Source organism: Lacerta agilis, chromosome 10 (assembly GCF_009819535.1).
Source record: "Lacerta agilis isolate rLacAgi1 chromosome 10, rLacAgi1.pri, whole genome shotgun sequence".
In the NCBI taxonomy this organism is placed as follows: domain Eukaryota; kingdom Metazoa; phylum Chordata; class Lepidosauria; order Squamata; family Lacertidae; genus Lacerta; species Lacerta agilis.
Window position 1 is genome coordinate 10,428,943 of NC_046321.1, and position 16,269 is coordinate 10,445,211.

Consider the following 16,269-nt stretch of genomic DNA (forward strand, 5'->3'; position numbering starts at 1 on the left):
TTGATTTGAGCATGAATCTAAGGCTGGGTCCAACTCCCTGGTTTGAGAAATACTCTAGGTTGCTTACAGCAATGCCAGAACTTTGAACTTTGCCTGGAGCAAGCTCCCCTCTTTGATGGTCTTCAAGGACCAGGAGGGCATGAAGTGGGAGGAGCAAAGGAAGACATGCTGCCGCAGTCTCAGATTGTTTGGGGGGAAATGGACCTTTAGTCTCTGCAACTGCCTCATAGGGGCAAGGCTTACTGAAGAGGAGTTGCGGTGCTCATTAGGCCTGGCACTCCTGAACAGATCCTGTTTCTTCTAATAAAGAGTTAACTTCACTTACTCTGTGTGATTTATTGCTGGCTCCCTCCTGACACTGGCCTAGTTTCGTCTCTGAGGTGCTTAAAAAAACCTGAAGGGATTCATCGTATTTTTGTATGGAACCATCTTGTCCAACCAGGTGCCCTCCAGATGTTGCTGGACTACAACTCCCATCATCCCTGCCCATCGACCATGCTGACTGAGGCTGATGGGTGCTGAAGTCATGCAATATCTGAAGGACACTGGGCTGAGGAAGGCTAGTCTAGAGGAAAGTTTGATCGTGTCAGCCCCCACCTCCGGTCTAAAATGGTACACACACTGGAAGATGGGCCAGGCTCTTGTAGACCATGTCAGTGACAACTACACTACAATTGCAGTGTTTCTCTCTATTTCAGGGGTGAGGGTCTTGTGGCCCTCCAAATGTTGTGGGGCTCTGGGCTCCCACCAGACCCTGCAAGCATGGCCAAAAGTTAGGAATGATGGGAACTGTAGTCCAACATCATCTGGAGGGCAACACGTCCCCTACCCCTGCTCCGTTTGGTTCGACCTGGTGCTTGCACATAATAAATAGCTCCCAGCTCCATTATCTTTTTACACCAATTTAACACAAATGTCTTAAGAGGTCTTTTTTTATTATTTACAGAATAGTGTGTGGGATTACTTGAGACCTGTCATGTCTCCAGCATGTTCTGGTTTCCTTCCGGTGTCATGAACTGGACTTTGGGCACCACAAAGGATGAATTATTCCTCCTCATGGAGTTGTTCCTCCTTATGGAGTTATTCCTCCGCATGGAATTACGTTTCCTCAGCGAGTTCTGGTGTGACAGCTCGCTCTTCTGGAGTGTCTGGATGAGGATGGAAGGCTTCTCGTCCAGCTCCTTGGCACTGCAACGTGGCGCCGCGACTTTGCTCGTGTTGCCAAACTTGGAGTAGTCGACAGCGTAGGCCCCTTCTTCTTCCGCTACGATGGGCACAAAGCGGTGGCCCCAGAGGATCTCTTCGGATATGTAGGATGTTCTTGCTTGGGTGGTGATTCCAGTGGTTTCCACCACACCTTCAAGTATGACAATGATCTCTAGGTCTTGGTTGGCCAAGTCATTGGCGGAGATATCATAGAGAGGACTCCGCTTGTCAATGATGTGGCAAATAATCAAAGGGGCCACTAGGAAAATATTGTTGCTCTCAATGGGATTGTCTACCGGGACGTCTAGCTGGTGGATCGGGATGACTTCTCCTTCAGGGGTGGTGGTCTTCTTGACCACCTGGATCCGCACCGAGGCACTGATGATCATGCTTTTCCTCAGGTCCCCAACCCGAAACATGAAGCAGAGCTTGCCATTGCGTACGGCAATGACCGCGTTCCGGCTGAAGATCAAGGTCTCAGCTCGCCGGTGTGCCTGTGCCGTCTTCATGAAGATGCAACCCAACATGACCGCGTTGATGATCAAGCCCACAATGTTCTGGAGCATCAGTACGATGATCGCTATGGCACATTCTTCGGTCATCATCCTCCCTCCAAAGCCAATGGTCACCTGGACCTCAATAGAGAAGAGGAAAGCGGAGGTGAAAGACCTAAGGGAAAGAAGAGGGGGGGGGACAATGCACACCATTATCAAATATTGTATGATGGGCGACTTGCGTTATCCATTACTGAAACTTATGTGCCGTCAGGAGCGAGCCAGCAGTAAATCACACCATGCAAGATGGAGTTAACTCTTCATTAGCAAAATCATGATCTGCACAGGAGTGTCGGGCCTAATGAGCAGAGCAACTCATCTCTGGCAGGTCTTGCACCCATGAAGCAGTTGCTGAGACTGAAGGTCCCCACCTCCCCATAGCTAACTAAGTCCCCTCCTCTACAGGGCTTTCCCCAAGCAATCAGAGACTATGCCTGCCTGTCACCTATCTCTCCTTGGCTCTTTTCATGCCTCTTCTGGTTCTGGGAGACCAGTGGGGAGGAGAGCTTTTAGAGAAAAAGCGAGTAAGAGGCAACATGATAGAATATTTTTGTAAAATTATCCATGGCATGGAGAAAGTGGATGGATGCAATCATCAACTGGGGCTCTTCTTCAAGTGCCCTCTCCATGGGAAGTCCAGAGGGTAGCAACACGAGAGCAGGCCTTTTCTGTGGTGGCTCCTCAATTGTGGAATGCTCTCCCCAGGGAGACTCACCTGACGCCAACACTGGATATGGTTAGGTGCCAGGCAAAAACATTCAGCTAGGTCTTTGGATGATAATGATCTATGGTCTTGTAAATCGGTGTGCGTGTGTGGTGTTGTTGTTGTTAAAATTTGTATACTGCCCCTCATCCATAGATCTCAGGGTGGTTCACAACATTTTAAATGTACAGTTGTACCTCGGAAGTTGAACACTTGGCAAGACGTACGTTTTGGCTCCTAAACGCCACAAACCCAGAAGTGATTGTTCCATTTTGTGAACGTTCTTTGGAACCCGAATGTCCGTTGCGGTTTCTGATTGGTTCGTGAACATTTTGGAAGTCAAATGGACTTCTGGAAGGGATTCCGTTTGACTTCTGAGGTACAACTGTATTTAATTTTTCTTGTGTATTTCCCCCTTGGTTTTTAGTAAATGTATGGCTTTCCTTTTGCTTTCCGTAAAGTTGCTTTGAGTTGCTTGCGGCAAGAAATTTAATCAATCGTTGTCGCTATTACCTGACGCAAGTGACGCAGGGCTTCCAAATATCAACATCCTCACTGGTTGTGCACGGCTTGTCCATGTCCCCGTGAGCAAAGGCCACCAGCCACCACATCATGGCGAAGAAGAGCCAGCTGCACAGGAAGGACATGGTGAAGATGACCAGTGTATGGCGCCACTTGAGGTCCACCAGGGTGGTGAAGATGTCCTGCAGAAAGCGCCCTTGCTCACGGATGTTCTTGTGAGCCAAGTTGCAAGCCCCGTTCTTGGCGATGAAGCGGGCTTTCTGGGTCCGGTCCCTGATGCGCGGCTTGCCCAGGTTCTCGGCCGCAATCCGTGCGAGGACATACTCTTCGGGGATGATGCTCTTCCTGGCCAACATCTCCCCGTCACCATAGTCCACCGATCAACTGAAAATGGGCAGAAGTGGAGAGGATGGAAGAACCCTGTAAAGATCTCTCGTGTATTCCGTTTTCTCTATCAGATCCTGGAGAAAGAAAAGAGCGTGCATAAGTCACCCCACCCAGGCCCGTCTTAAGCACATCATGCGCCATTGCGCAACAATCCCTCCAGCGCCCCCTGTGCCCCGGGGGAGCAGCAGGCACCAGTGAGGCAGAGGAGGCCCCTTGGGAGCCGGTCCCAACACCGCTGCTCCCTCCGCTCCCTCAGAAGACAGCAGCTCAGTAGGCGGCGGCTGAGGGGATTCCTCAGAGTCGAGGAGCGGCTCCTCGTCCAACGCAGCCCGCACTGCTGCTGCCGCCAAGCACTTCTGGGAGCCTCCCAGCCAGATGCCGGTTCCTCCATTCCGCTGTGCAGGGGGGAGGGCCGCTTCGGGGCTCCCTGCGTGCAACAGGAGGCGAAAGCGGCCGGCTCGCTGCCCGCCCAGAAGGAGGAGGAGGAGCCGTGCTACCTGCGTGCCCACAGAGGGGAGGCAGGCCGAGGAAAGAGGTGCACACCCATCAGGGAGAGGGAGAGGAGGTGGCGGTGGTGGTGGCGGAGCCATGGGGCATAGTGGCTCGTTGCACCCTGCCAACCATCTGGTGGCATGCGGGGGAGGCCACCAGCAAAGCCACACAGCTCCCCCACTCGCTGGGGCGCCCCTGAGAGCCTGGCGCAATGCACCAGTAACCCCCGTGGGAAGGACGCCTCTAAACCCACCCCACTTTTTTGCTCCATTCCTGCCAATGATTATATGCCTAGCTAGGAAAGGAATTTGGGGGAGATTTGCCAGGAGGGTGGGAATTCTCATCTGAGGATCAACGGTTTCTGTACAAGTTAGGAGATCTTTTGCACTCTCGTGCACACCTATCCAAGAATTATGGATTGCAGCTTCAAAGCATTCGTTTTCATGATTCCATTGGACTTCCTTTTTTAAAAATGCAATACTGTAATTTTTATTAGTTTTGAATTAAAATAACCCCGTAAAAGCCTCATTGCCACAATACCAAATTATAATACAATTAATAATGCCAATTGTTCAGATGCCAAATTATATTATTTTGTAGGACCCCCCCCCATGCTAGAATTTATGATATGATAATTTACTTTAACTCTGTGATTCCGTTAGACTTGCATTCCTTGATAATGAAATCGTCTCCCCCACCCCACCCCCTGCAAAAAGAAATAGTTTGTCAATCTGAAGGGCTGTCACATGGAAAATGGAACAAGCCACTTTCCTTCTGCTCCAGAGGGTAGGACCCAAACTGGTGTATTCAAATTACAAGGAAGGTGATCCTGGCTAAACATTAAAAAGCACTTTCTGCCGGTAAGAGCTGTTCAACATGGAACAGATGGCAGGTAGTGGACTCTCCTTCCTTGGAGGTTTTAAAGGAGAGGTTGGAGGGCCATCTGCCATGGATGCTTGAGTTGAGATTCCTGCATTGCGGGGGGTTGGACTAGATGAGTCTTGGGGGTCCCTCCCAACTCTACAACTCTATGATTCTATGGATGAGTCCCCCAAAGAATATGTGCCCTAGAAAAGCAAAACTCCACACATCCTCCAACTAAACTTATATAAACATCACCCGAATACTTTCTTGGGCAACGTGAAAGGTTAAATGCACTGTTTAAACTCTTCTCCCCATTATACCTGCATGTTTCTAGCAAATGGAATACTGTATATGAATGCATTTGGGGGGTCTTCCCAACAAAGGCTGAGAAACGCTAGGGGATAAGCCAAGCCTTAGCAGCTGCATCAGTTTCACGATACCAGAAAGAGAAAGCATCTTTATCTGGGAACCTGGTGTTTATTTACAATGCAGGAAGCAAGTTTTTGAGCCACACAGGGCTCTTCCTTTATGCATGACACTCAGAAACACAGAAGTTTCTAATTAAGAAATGGCTGGGAAAGGGCAAATATTCAGTATCCCAGGAAAGTGATATCCCATTACCCTGTGGTACGCAAAACAAACAAACAATATCTAGCTTTGTTGAAGAGCCCTGTTTCACTTAAAAGCTTGCTTCTAGCATTTAAAATGCTTGTCCTCCAAATAAAATGCTAGTCCTCCAAATAAAATGCTAGTTCTCCAAAGCACATTTGCAATGTGCTTCATGCTAGGAGAAAAGTTGTACAACAAACCAAGGGCACAGAATGAGCAGCGCTGAACTAATTTTTAAGTCAAAGTAGACCTATTGAAATAAATGGACCAAACTTAGGCATGTTTGTGCATTTCATTGGATGCACTCCTGAGTAAAACTTAGTTGATTGCTGCCTCTTGACTAGTAAATCATGAAATACCTGTAAGTGTTAACATAATATTCAATGGAAATGTCTGCTACGAATAATACTATGAAGCCTGGGAAACGGAAAATAAAAACGAAAGACTATGTTTTTCCTGCAGGACACTTTTTAATCTGAGCAGGGGCAAGCAAGGGCTCTCCTTCCCTCAGTATGGTCCCTGAGCCATGTTAATAAGAGTGCCTCTGAGCATGTCTGAAATCTCTTTTTGTAACCTGTATATTTTTTATGGCCAACCCTGCCTTAGACAAGGGAGAAAAGGATTTCAGGGCAGAGATGTGACTCCCTAAAAGCACAGAGCATCTCTCACTTTCGAAATCTGGCACCAGAACTGTTACTTTGAGAGGAGGGGATATCAGCTTGTTTTAAGTCCCGGGGTGTGGGGATGCCAAGTGAAAACGTCAAGCCACAACAGCTGCAGACACCTGAACTATCTTTTGTTACCATTAACGGAAGGGGACACCGACTAAGGGAGCTCAGACAGACCCAAGAAGGAAAGTGGAAACTTACGGAGGTTCTGCAGCGGCAGAACAGATACAGCCTGGGCGTTCAGCCTGGCCAAATCCTTTGAGCTTCCATGGCAGCTGAATCCCCAGGAGGCAAAAGGCAGTGGCGAAGCTGGCAGGGTTTAAGACGCAGGTATTGCTGGTCTTCCTCGCTCTCTGCTCCCCTCTGGGATTCTTCAGCCGCCTGGCCTGCAGACTGGATGTGATGGTCAGAGAGTTGGCAGAGCCATTCTTTGGTCTGCCTTGGCCCGGGAAATGTTCTTCAGCGGAGAGGAAGAGGGAGGGGCGGAGGAGAGAGAGAGAGAGAGTGGAGGGGATAGAGGAGCTCCGAGTTCAGGGAAGGCTGGCTGAGGCTGTGTATGGCGCTAGGTAGGAGAGAGGAATCTTGACATCAACAGTAGCAGCGACCAGAGCCCTCCCTCTCCTCATCTTCCTCCTCCCTCGACATACAAATCGTTGCAAAGTTTTCAGCATTTCCCCTGACTTTGGGGACGGGACGGAGAGAGCAGGGAGAGGGATGCTGGCCCCAGTCCAAGCACCACTGACGCAGAGAGCGAGAGAGGGAGAATTAGATTCTCTTTTAACCTCTGGCCTGAATAGGGCTCAGTGACATGCTACAGCAAAGAAACTCCGTCTTCGGAGTCTCCATCCCGGCCAGTTGATTCTGTGGTTGGCTGTTTTCCATAAGAAACAGGGGACTGAAATATGTGACCTTTCTGACCTTACAGGGGTCGAGCCTCTCTTGGGAGGCCCAGCAGGCAATATAGTGCTCTCCCTAAGCTGTTGTGCCATGTGATTTAAGAGGAGCGATCTGGGATTCCATGCAATGTCACAGAGGATACTGCAGAAGCCATCCCAATTTCTGATTTGATCTTGGAATGTCCTACATGCACGGAATAGAGATTTCTGATTCAATAATAATAATAATAATAATAATAATAGTAACAATTTTATTATGTATACCCTGTCCATCGGACTGGGTTGCCTCAGCCACTCTGGGCAGCTTCCAATATATATGAAAACTTAATATGGACATACCCAGACCCTGAGATCATCTTCTGAGGCCTTCCTTCATGTGCCTCCTCCTCAAGAGGCCTAGAGGGTGGTAACATGAGAACGGGGCCTTCTATGCAGTGGCTCCCTGTCTGTGAGATGCTCTCCCCAGGGATGTTCACCTGGCGCCTTCATTATACACCTTTGGGCGCCATGCAAAAAAGTTCCTTTTAAACCAGGCCTTTGGTCGGTTTGATTGACACCTCATGCACTTTTAAAATGTGGGGTGGGGTGGGGGGAGTTATTGTTGTTGTTTTGATTGTGTATTTTGTGGTTTTATATTTTGATTTTATTCTGCAAACCATCCTGAGACCTGCGGGTATAGTGTGGTATATAAATTCAATAAATAAAATACATTAAACATTTTAAAAAAAAACATTCCTCAGGTGTCTTCTAAAGGCTGCATAGTTATTTATCCCCTTGGCTCAGTGGCGGGGTGGCGGGGTCACAGAACTCTACACTCCAATGATGAAAGGGACATCCTAAGGAAAAGCGGGACATTCTGGGATCAAATCAGAAACCGGGACGGCTTCTGTAAATCCAAGACTGTCCCTGGAAAATAGGGACACTTGGAGGGTCTGTCCCAGTACTGGACATGGAATTTGAGAAGACACTCTCCTGCTCCCATTTTCTCCTCTGTAGCCCCCATGCCGCCACCGCCACCAATTCTTCCTCCATACATCCCCAGTGGGTTCCCACGAGGCAAGACACAGTGATAACAGCAAGAGCATTTCATGAACTACCTAACTAGCAAACAGGGGCAAAGCAACTGCTTATATACATTCCTGAAAGTCCGGGCCACTCCCACTCCCAACGTGATTGGCTGCCTCAACTCCCAAGCTGCGAATCATGACTCAGAGTTCAAGGGCCAATGGCAGAGGCCCAAATCCTGAAATGTTCTGTGATTGGACATCACGTATCAAATCAGGACACAGGAGCTCAGAATCCTTAGTCCGGACTCAAGATCAGGCAAACACTGACCACTGAATACATAACACCATGCTCCACGGAGATTGCATCTGCTGCCTGAGGCCACTGCCTCATCAAGCCTCATGGGTGGGCCAGCCCTGCAGCCATGGAAGGTTTTGCTAGACCTTGGTTGGGCCTGTGTCCTCCTCTGGAAAACTTAGCCACTCCCTTGACTTCAACGAGGCTTGCTTGTAACTGAGTTTCCCTGGATTGTGCCCAGCTAAGCTTGTCTTCTAAATCATGCAGTGGTTGCCCAAAGGTCAAGGCCCAAAATGGTGTGCATTATTTGCATTTGAAGTGCAACCTGTTGCTGTTTGAACGCCAGCGAATCGTTTCCTCTAAACCTCTGGTCTTCTCATAAAAAGGTCTCCTTGACGTAAATCTCTCTCACACACATACCCTGAGAAATATGCCGTGGAAACTGCAGAAATCATGCAGGCCAAAACCCATTTCAAAACAAAACAAAGCTAATCAGGGCACAGCAGAAGGAGGCCGTGAAGTTTTCCCACTGGTTTGAGCCGGCAGAGTGTATAATTCTGGCACTCAACATCTTCTGTTTAATGGAAACTTGAATTCTTGGAAATCCGATTCCACTCCCCCCACCCACCCCAGCCAACTATTAGGGTTCATAATCAGAAGGATAAACAATGAGGCTGCTTTATAAAACGAAGTTTAGAAAAGTACACGTGACTTTAACTGTCAACCCGAAGCCAATGAGATGCTCCACTGAGACAGTGATCAGATAGGCAGTGTGCTGTGGTTTAGACTTAAGAGTAAGATTGGGGAGACCCAGGTCGCTTCCAGGTGCCCAGTTTATTGAGCATTCATCCCTAATTTGATTCCTGCATCGCAGGGCGTTGGACTAGATGACCCTCGTGGTCCCTTCCAACCCTACAATTCTATGATTCTACAACTCATCTGGGCAGCCATGTCCCACATGGGGCTGCCAATAGCTTGCAACTGAACTTAGCTCCTTTAACACGCAATTGACTTGGACTGAGATATGAGTCTCATGCTTGCTCTTTGTTTGCAAGAGTCAAAGTCCTCTTATCTCACAAGAAACGATAATCTTAATAGACTCCACTCTGGAGAACGACATAGAGAATGCTAGATCTTGGCCAAGGCACTCAGTAACTTGCAGAATTAATTGTGGCAGCCTCTTGGACAGAATGTGGAGGACTTGCTTTCAGGGCAAGTTCTGTGCCGATAATAAACTGGTTTCCCCACCCCAAAAGAAACTCAACAGGCAAGAAGAAATTTAAAAAAACAAAAAGAGTATTATGTATGTACGGAATAACAGCAGCAAGAGTCTTAATAGCTAGAAATTGGAAGAATATAATTTTACCGACCATATCAGATTGCCAAATTTTAATGTTAGAATATTTGCAATTAGCTAAGACAACCGGAAGAATAAGAGGACAAATGATTCAAACAGTGTGGGAAGAATGGAGGATATTTAAAGAATATTTAGTGAGTAATGGTATAAACGGAATCCTAGTGGCAGATGTAGATTGAACCTTCATATAAACAAAAAGAGATAAGAAGAAAAATTTGAGCAACAAATGGAAATGTATAACTGTACATTATATTAATATAATAATATAAAATGCAGTGAGGATAATTGGAAGCTGTTCGAGTATGTGTGTGAGTCTGTGGATAGTAATTAAGTTTGTAAACATTCCTACTAAAGGATGTAAATTGTTTGTGATGAATATGTATGTGGTGTATATGTATATGTTTTTGTGATTTTAACCAATAAAGAATTATATACAAAAAAAGAAACTCAACAATGGTTCATCTTTCCTAGGAGGTAGCTTGTTCCATGCAAGATTATTGCTTTTACCCATAGCCTTTTTCTAGTTCCTAGGCATTTTCTTTTTAGGGGTGTGTGTGTAATTTCCATTCAGTATTTAAATGCATACCTACTTAATTCATGCTTTGCCAAATAACATTTGAACTGAAATGCAGCCTTCAGAATTTGCATTCCTCCAATGCTGTTCTCCAGCCAACTGATATGTTAAAAAACGCATATACCATGGTTATGTGTGCATATGAATGCAAATATCCACAACAAGGGCATACAAAAATGCCTTACTCAACTGCTTCAACTGGTGAATTTGGCACTGCTACAGATGCCACAAAATACCCCTTCTGCATTTGTAAAAACATTGGAACTCCCTGCCTATTGAGATCAAGCAGGTACCTTCACCTTACTCTTTTTGGCACCTGCTAAAAACAGTCTTGTCTAGGCAAGCCTACCCAGAGGCTTAGAAATGCTGGTGTCAATTTTAATCTGCTTTTGTTGTTTTAACCTCTTGTGTTTTAATGCATTGCAAACGTTTCCTGGTTCTATGGTTTTATCTTTTTGCAAACTTCTTTGAGGTTTTCTTTTGTAATCAGGCAGTATATGAATTTTACGAAACAAATAAAGTTAGGAGAAATATGCTTTGCCAAAATTTGCCAAAATATATGGGGGAAATTGCATACAATCATCAGGAGGTGCTGGGCAGTGAACCTCCAGAGGTACATGTTTGCAGGGATAGCCAACACAGTGTCTTCCATAGCCGAGCTACATCTCTGACCTTTAGCCATGCTGACTCAGGCTGATGGGGTTTGGAGTCCAACAGCATGCAGAGACAATGGACTCCTCCATCCCTGCTTTAGGTAGTAAGGGGTTCATAGGTACTGGAATAATTTCATCTACACAGAGACTAGCTGCTGTAAAGACTTCCTGTTCAGGTTGGGACTTTGCCTGAAGGAAAACAGACTTCACTGCAAAAGAGACAGCACATATTTCATTGTTTTATATATATATATATATATATATATATATATATATTGTCAAAACAAAATCGAAAATTCTTTCTAGGAGGTCTCTAAGGTGCTACTAGAAAGAATATATATTAGAATCATAGAGTTGGAAGAGGCCACAAGGGCCATCCAGTCCAACCCCCTGCCAAGCAGGAAACACCATCAAAGCATTCCTGACAGATGGCTGTCAAGCCTCTGCTTAAAGACCTCCAAAGAAGGAGACTCCACCACACTCCTTGGTAGCAAATTCTACTGCCGAACAGCTCTCACTGTCAGAAAGTTCTTCCTAATGTTTAGGTGGAATCTTCTTTCTTGTAGTGGCAATGAAATCCCAGTATACCTGAAGGAGCATCTCCACCACCATCATTCAGCCCAGACATTGAGGTTCAGCTCTGAGGGCCTTCTGGCGGTTCCCTCCCATCAGATGTCAAGGAAATAAACTATCTGACTTTTAGAAGACATCTGAAGGCAGTCCTGTTTAGGGAAGTTTTTAATGTTTATCGTGTTTTTAACATTATGTCAGGAGCCGCCCAGAGTGGCTGGGGAAACCCCGCCAAATGGGTGGGGTATAAGTAATAAATTATTATTATTATTAATTATCATCATCGTCATCATCATCATCACACATGACTATCTGCACCCAGGATCTGCCATTTCCTAGATGGGAAAGGCCTCTTTGTATGGATTTTGATCCCACTCAAAATTCTGGAGTAGTGTCAACTTGGATGCGGTATAAGTAATAAATTATTATTATTATTATTATTATTATTATTATTATTATTATCCATTTAAAAGAGTTGGGTTTGTTAGTACAGATCCTAAGCACATGGCTATACTGAAACATACTTCTGAGGAAGCATGCATGAAATCAGATGACAGATCCCTTCCCTTTGCTTTCAATAGAAGTTAGCAGTAATTGTGTTTATCTGGATTTTACCTATTCCTTCTCTCATCCCCAAGAGGAAAATGATTGGGACCGTTCTCCATCTGCAAAGTCCACCCAGGAATTCAGCTGCCATTCCCAGTGCTGTAAATCCTTTCGCGCACCAAAAAAGGGGAACATTTCGACTCGGAGTACTCCAAGAAATTGCCAACTCTCTCTATGCCAAGGGATCGAATTGCTAAGGAAATACAAGGGAGGATTGCCTAGCGTTTTGTGAAGAAGAATTTATTGCACTGAAGTCAGCGTACATAACAGGTTTCGGTTTTATAAAAATTAGACAGATGCAAAAATCCTTGGCAAAGTCTGCAGTGATGCTACGGTGTATAGAAAATATACATATATGTTCCCCCCCCCCATTCGTTGAAAAGTCAGGCATTAGAAAAAGCCAATGGCATGCATTCCCCCCCCCCCAGCCCTTTCACATGTCGGCGCGAACAAAGGATGCGAAGATGCCATCTTCCTGAGCCAGCAGATTCTCGGGTGTGTCGTATTCCAAGATGACCCCTCGCTTCATCACAATGACCAGGTCTGCAGTCAGGATGGTGTGGACCCGGTGCTACAATTAAAAGACATATCTAAATTATTTCATTTCCCTACCAGGCATCATCTAGATCCGAGTTCGTGCAGTTATTGGACCAGCAGCGTTATTTGCAAGCAGCACGGTGGAGGACCCCACTCGCTGCTCCCCATGCACAGCTAAAACGCACTGGGGCTAGGCCACATATTAAAGATTTAAGAGTGTGCGTAACCAACGGACCAGCAGCAGCCACAATGAGCGTTCCCCACATCAAATGGGGTGCGCATGTTGCGAGGTCGCGAGGAGACCCATTGGATCACGGCGGCAGCTCCTGGCAGTTGGTTGGCTTCACCTTCCCCAGGTTGGGATACCTGTGGACTCCACCTATTCTAGCAGCCGCCCAATCCCAGCTGGGGAGGTGTTGCCAGGGGGATTGGCCAGGTAGGAGGAGGGATTATACAGTACACACAATAGAGCATGAGTCATACCTGGGAAGCGGCCGTTGGATTCAGAGCTTCCCCGCCCTCCACTCCCTCAACTGACATTTGCTTTGCAGGTCTAACCACCTTTTTTCCACAGCCACACAGGCACGCAGGCGCTGCTATGATAAGGTCGCTGTTAAAGGGCCTGAAAGGTTTTGCCTTTCCCGTAGCAATTCGTCACAACTTTGGCGGTTGCAGGCCTTGGGCGGAATCCTTTAGTCATTTACTGGATTGGGGGGGGCGTGGGGCGGTGACTCCCGCCCCCATTGTGGTGGCGATAACAGGGTTCCCGTTAAAGGGGTCTCAGGGGGAGGCATTGACCAAACGCCCAGGGTCATCACTGCCCTCCCCTTCCAGCGGCAGCGAACATAGGGGGGTGGGCTATCTGCTTGAACATATGTTCTCCAGACTAGCCCACTTCCCAATCATGCTGGATAACCCTGAAGTTACCCAGAACCCCGGCTGGGGGGCTGGGAAGGATAAACGCCCAATGCCTGAGCCAAGGTTTTCCTACATCTGAATATTAATAAAGTTGTGGCCAATTTAATCCCATACAACGTTGCCATGAGTCGTTATTTCCCTCAGGGGCTGCCCCGGGGTACGGGGGACTTCGCCTGACCGTGCAACAGCAAAAGATGAGCTGGGGTTTGAAGAGAGGGCTTGCTGCAGACCGAGTCAGAAATTACTGTATTTTTCCGTGTATAAGACTATGAAGCACTGCAAGATAGGTGAGAATAAATGTGTATATGTAAGATGGTTGAAGGTATGAATGTAATGTAATGTAATGTAATGTAATGTATGTATGCTATTATGTGATGTGTGTATGCAATTATGTTGGTTAATGTTTGATGATGGTTGTTTTGCTATGATTTTAAAGAATAAAGAGATACTTAAAAAAAAAGACTATGCTTTTTTGCTTAAAAAAAACCCCCAAAAGGCAAAAATTGGGTGTCATATTATACACCAGGCGGGTGAGCGATTGGTGGAAATGACCACCCCCCAAAAAGCTAAACAACTTAATTTCTTAATTTTGAGTTAAAAAAGATAGGGGTCTTCTTATACATGGGGTGTCTTTTACATGGGAAAATACAAGGGGGGTGGTGGTTAAAGAAAGATGTACACCTAAGGCAACCTATTTCCATATATGACCAGTGGCATCATTCCAAGGGAATGAGTAAAGAGCACATTGTGATTCTCTGGGGATATATAGCTGACAGGTGCAGGGAAATTCCCGACACGTTGACACTGCCTTGTGGAATGCAGGATCCCATCTCCGAGTCCCAAAGGAGAATGCTGGAATACCCTGTAGTGGGAACTGCTACAAAATTGGAAGGGAACACGGGGGTCACCTAGTCTAACCTCCTGCAATGCAGGGAGGGATCTTCCACCCAACATGGGGCTCAAACCCACAACTCTGAGATTGAGAGTCTCATGGTCTACCAACTGAGACATGTCAGTTGCAGAGCAGAGTGTTCCTCTTCAGGGTTCAAGCCAGCCAGCCAACCAACCCTGTTTTGGGATACTCCATTCCAATCCCCCCCCCCTTGTTTTCCACCCCTTCTCTTTGCCATAGATACTTCACAGTCTCTGCTCAGTCGTCTTTGGACTGTTTTGTTTGGGCTTTTCTTCCCGCCCCCTTAAGAGTCTTTCCTCTGAAGTTCCTTTTTAAAATTTCTTTAAATCTTGGGGTTCCCCCAAGCTTGTTGATACACCCCTCCCTGCACCACGATGATCCACTTCTTTTGTTATGTAAGAACCCACACTTGGATGATGAGCTATCTGTTCACACATATAATTAAATAGATAGGTGGCTTTTCTTTAAAAAAAAAATACCCACAAAACACCCACAACCTACCTCAAAGGTATCTAAAATTTGTATGCTACGAATTCAAAATAAAAATAACAAAAAGGCACAAAGCGCTGTTAAAATAAACTGTAATAGACCTAGTTGTAGTACAGCCATTATTCCTCACATGCTCAAAGGAAAAGGACTCTCTTGGCTTGCTTGCTAAAGAATGAAAAAAAGTGAGAAAAGCGAATTGTCTTTGGAGAGCAATTACATAATACATAATACAGTGGTACCTCGACTTACGAATTACTCGACATACGAATTTTTCAACTTACGAATGAATTTTTCGACATCCGAAGGACATCCGTTGGCGGTTTTAGATGGGGTTTACTCGACTTACGAATTTTAGATGCGGTTTACTCGACTTACGAATTTTTCTGAATTTTTCGTTTCCAATGCATTCCTATGAGGAAATCGCTTTTTTCGACTTACGAATTTTTCGACCTACAAATGTGCATTCGGAATGGATTAAATTCGTAAGTCGAGGTACCACTGTAAAAGGTTCTTCTGCTGTGCATGGGTGCCAGACTGGCATTCATAAATGTTGGCAGAAGGGCCTCATTATCTGATCTCAAATTTCAGAATGGTTGCGTAGGTTCTCTGTTGTTCGCTTGTGTTTCTTTGGCAGTGAGAGAGAGGTCGGGATTGGCATAGGGCGTGACTGTTCATTTGTGGTTGGCTGTGGTGATCTTTGGTTTCCTGTGTGAGTGGGGTTGTTGGGTGTTTACGCTGACACCAAACCCTACATATATTAAGGAAAATAGAAACAGTCACCCCACCTCACCCATCCCTCCCAACCCACCCACCTCTTTCCCCCCTTCTCTCCCTAATGTCTCAATAACCAAAACTGTCTTGTAAAAACGTTACATGGAAAAAATACGAGAGAGACATTGCACACACTTATGTAAATCAAGAAAATCTTCAATTAAAAAAAGTAAAAATTTCAGAATAGTGGTGGGGTTAACTTCATGTGGGAGGAAGTGATGTTTCCTAAGTGGGCAGCCCTCACACTATTTAGGGCTTGGTTGTAGCAGCTGTTCAAGAAAATATGCCTGCATCTCTTTTTTGTTGTTGTTTTGGAAGAGTGAGGCAGGCCTCCACGTTTAATACAGGAATAAATTCTGCCCTACTGTAAAAATATTTGGATCTCAAGTGTCAGAATGCCCCAGGCCACATCTGCCCCGCCCCCCGCCAACACTACCATGATTGACTGTTCAGAGACTGAATGAAGAACAGGACCATACAGGACTGAGTGAATTAATACCGAAAATCTTTCAGGAATCCTTGGTCAAGGGTCTCTATTTGTTTGTCTTCACCAAAGTGGTGAAAAGGCCTTCCTCTCTGAGGAGCAGATTGGCTGCCGTGTCACACTCGACGAGATCGCCTTCAGAAAAGACTAAGACGAGGTCTGCATCTAGGATTTGAGAGACTCGGTGCTGGAAG

At 46.1% G+C, this 16,269-nt stretch overlaps 2 protein-coding genes across 8 annotated transcripts in view; both read right to left on the reverse strand.

Annotated features, from left to right (window-relative positions):
* Positions 1-939: 939 nt before the first annotated feature.
* KCNJ8 (potassium inwardly rectifying channel subfamily J member 8) lies at positions 940-6,684 on the reverse strand. Of its 2 annotated transcripts, XM_033162932.1 has the most exons (3): positions 6,207-6,684; positions 2,977-3,446; positions 975-1,875 (listed from the first exon to the last, which is right to left on the reverse strand). In XM_033162932.1, exons 2-3 carry the CDS (start codon positions 3,339-3,341, stop codon positions 975-977), a joined length of 1,266 nt encoding a protein of 421 aa, XP_033018823.1. In that variant the 5' UTR covers positions 3,342-3,446; positions 6,207-6,684. The 2 variants fall into 2 exon arrangements, with proteins under 2 accessions (XP_033018825.1, XP_033018823.1); XM_033162934.1 differs by lacking the exon at positions 6,207-6,684 and having other exon boundaries at positions 940-1,875; positions 2,977-3,341.
* Positions 6,685-12,182: 5,498 nt separating this feature from the next.
* ABCC9 (ATP binding cassette subfamily C member 9) overlaps positions 12,183-16,269 on the reverse strand; it is an 84,732-nt gene continuing 80,645 nt past the window's right edge. For 4 of the 6 annotated variants that reach the window (XM_033162103.1, XM_033162102.1, XM_033162101.1 and 1 more), the window contains 2 exons: positions 16,091-16,262; positions 12,398-12,534 (listed from right to left, as the gene is read on the reverse strand). In XM_033162103.1, the coding sequence (XP_033017994.1) occupies positions 16,125-16,262 (138 nt within the window). In that variant the 3' untranslated portion in view covers positions 12,398-12,534; positions 16,091-16,124. Of the gene's footprint in view, positions 12,535-16,090; positions 16,263-16,269 lie in introns of all 6 variants that reach the window. The other 2 variants (XM_033162104.1, XM_033162100.1) reach the window with 1 other exon arrangement.

What these genes read in the sequence shown, in the direction of transcription:
- KCNJ8 (XM_033162934.1), bottom strand. Translation starts at nt 3,341, where the DNA reads ATGTTGGCCAGGAAGAGCATCATCCCCGAAGAGTATGTCCTCGCACGG. An exon ending in CCCTGCGTCACTTGCGTCAG is followed by an intron (nt 1,876 to 2,976) that starts GTAATAGCGACA and finishes TCTTTCCCTTAG; the next exon opens with GTCTTTCACCTCCGCTTTCC.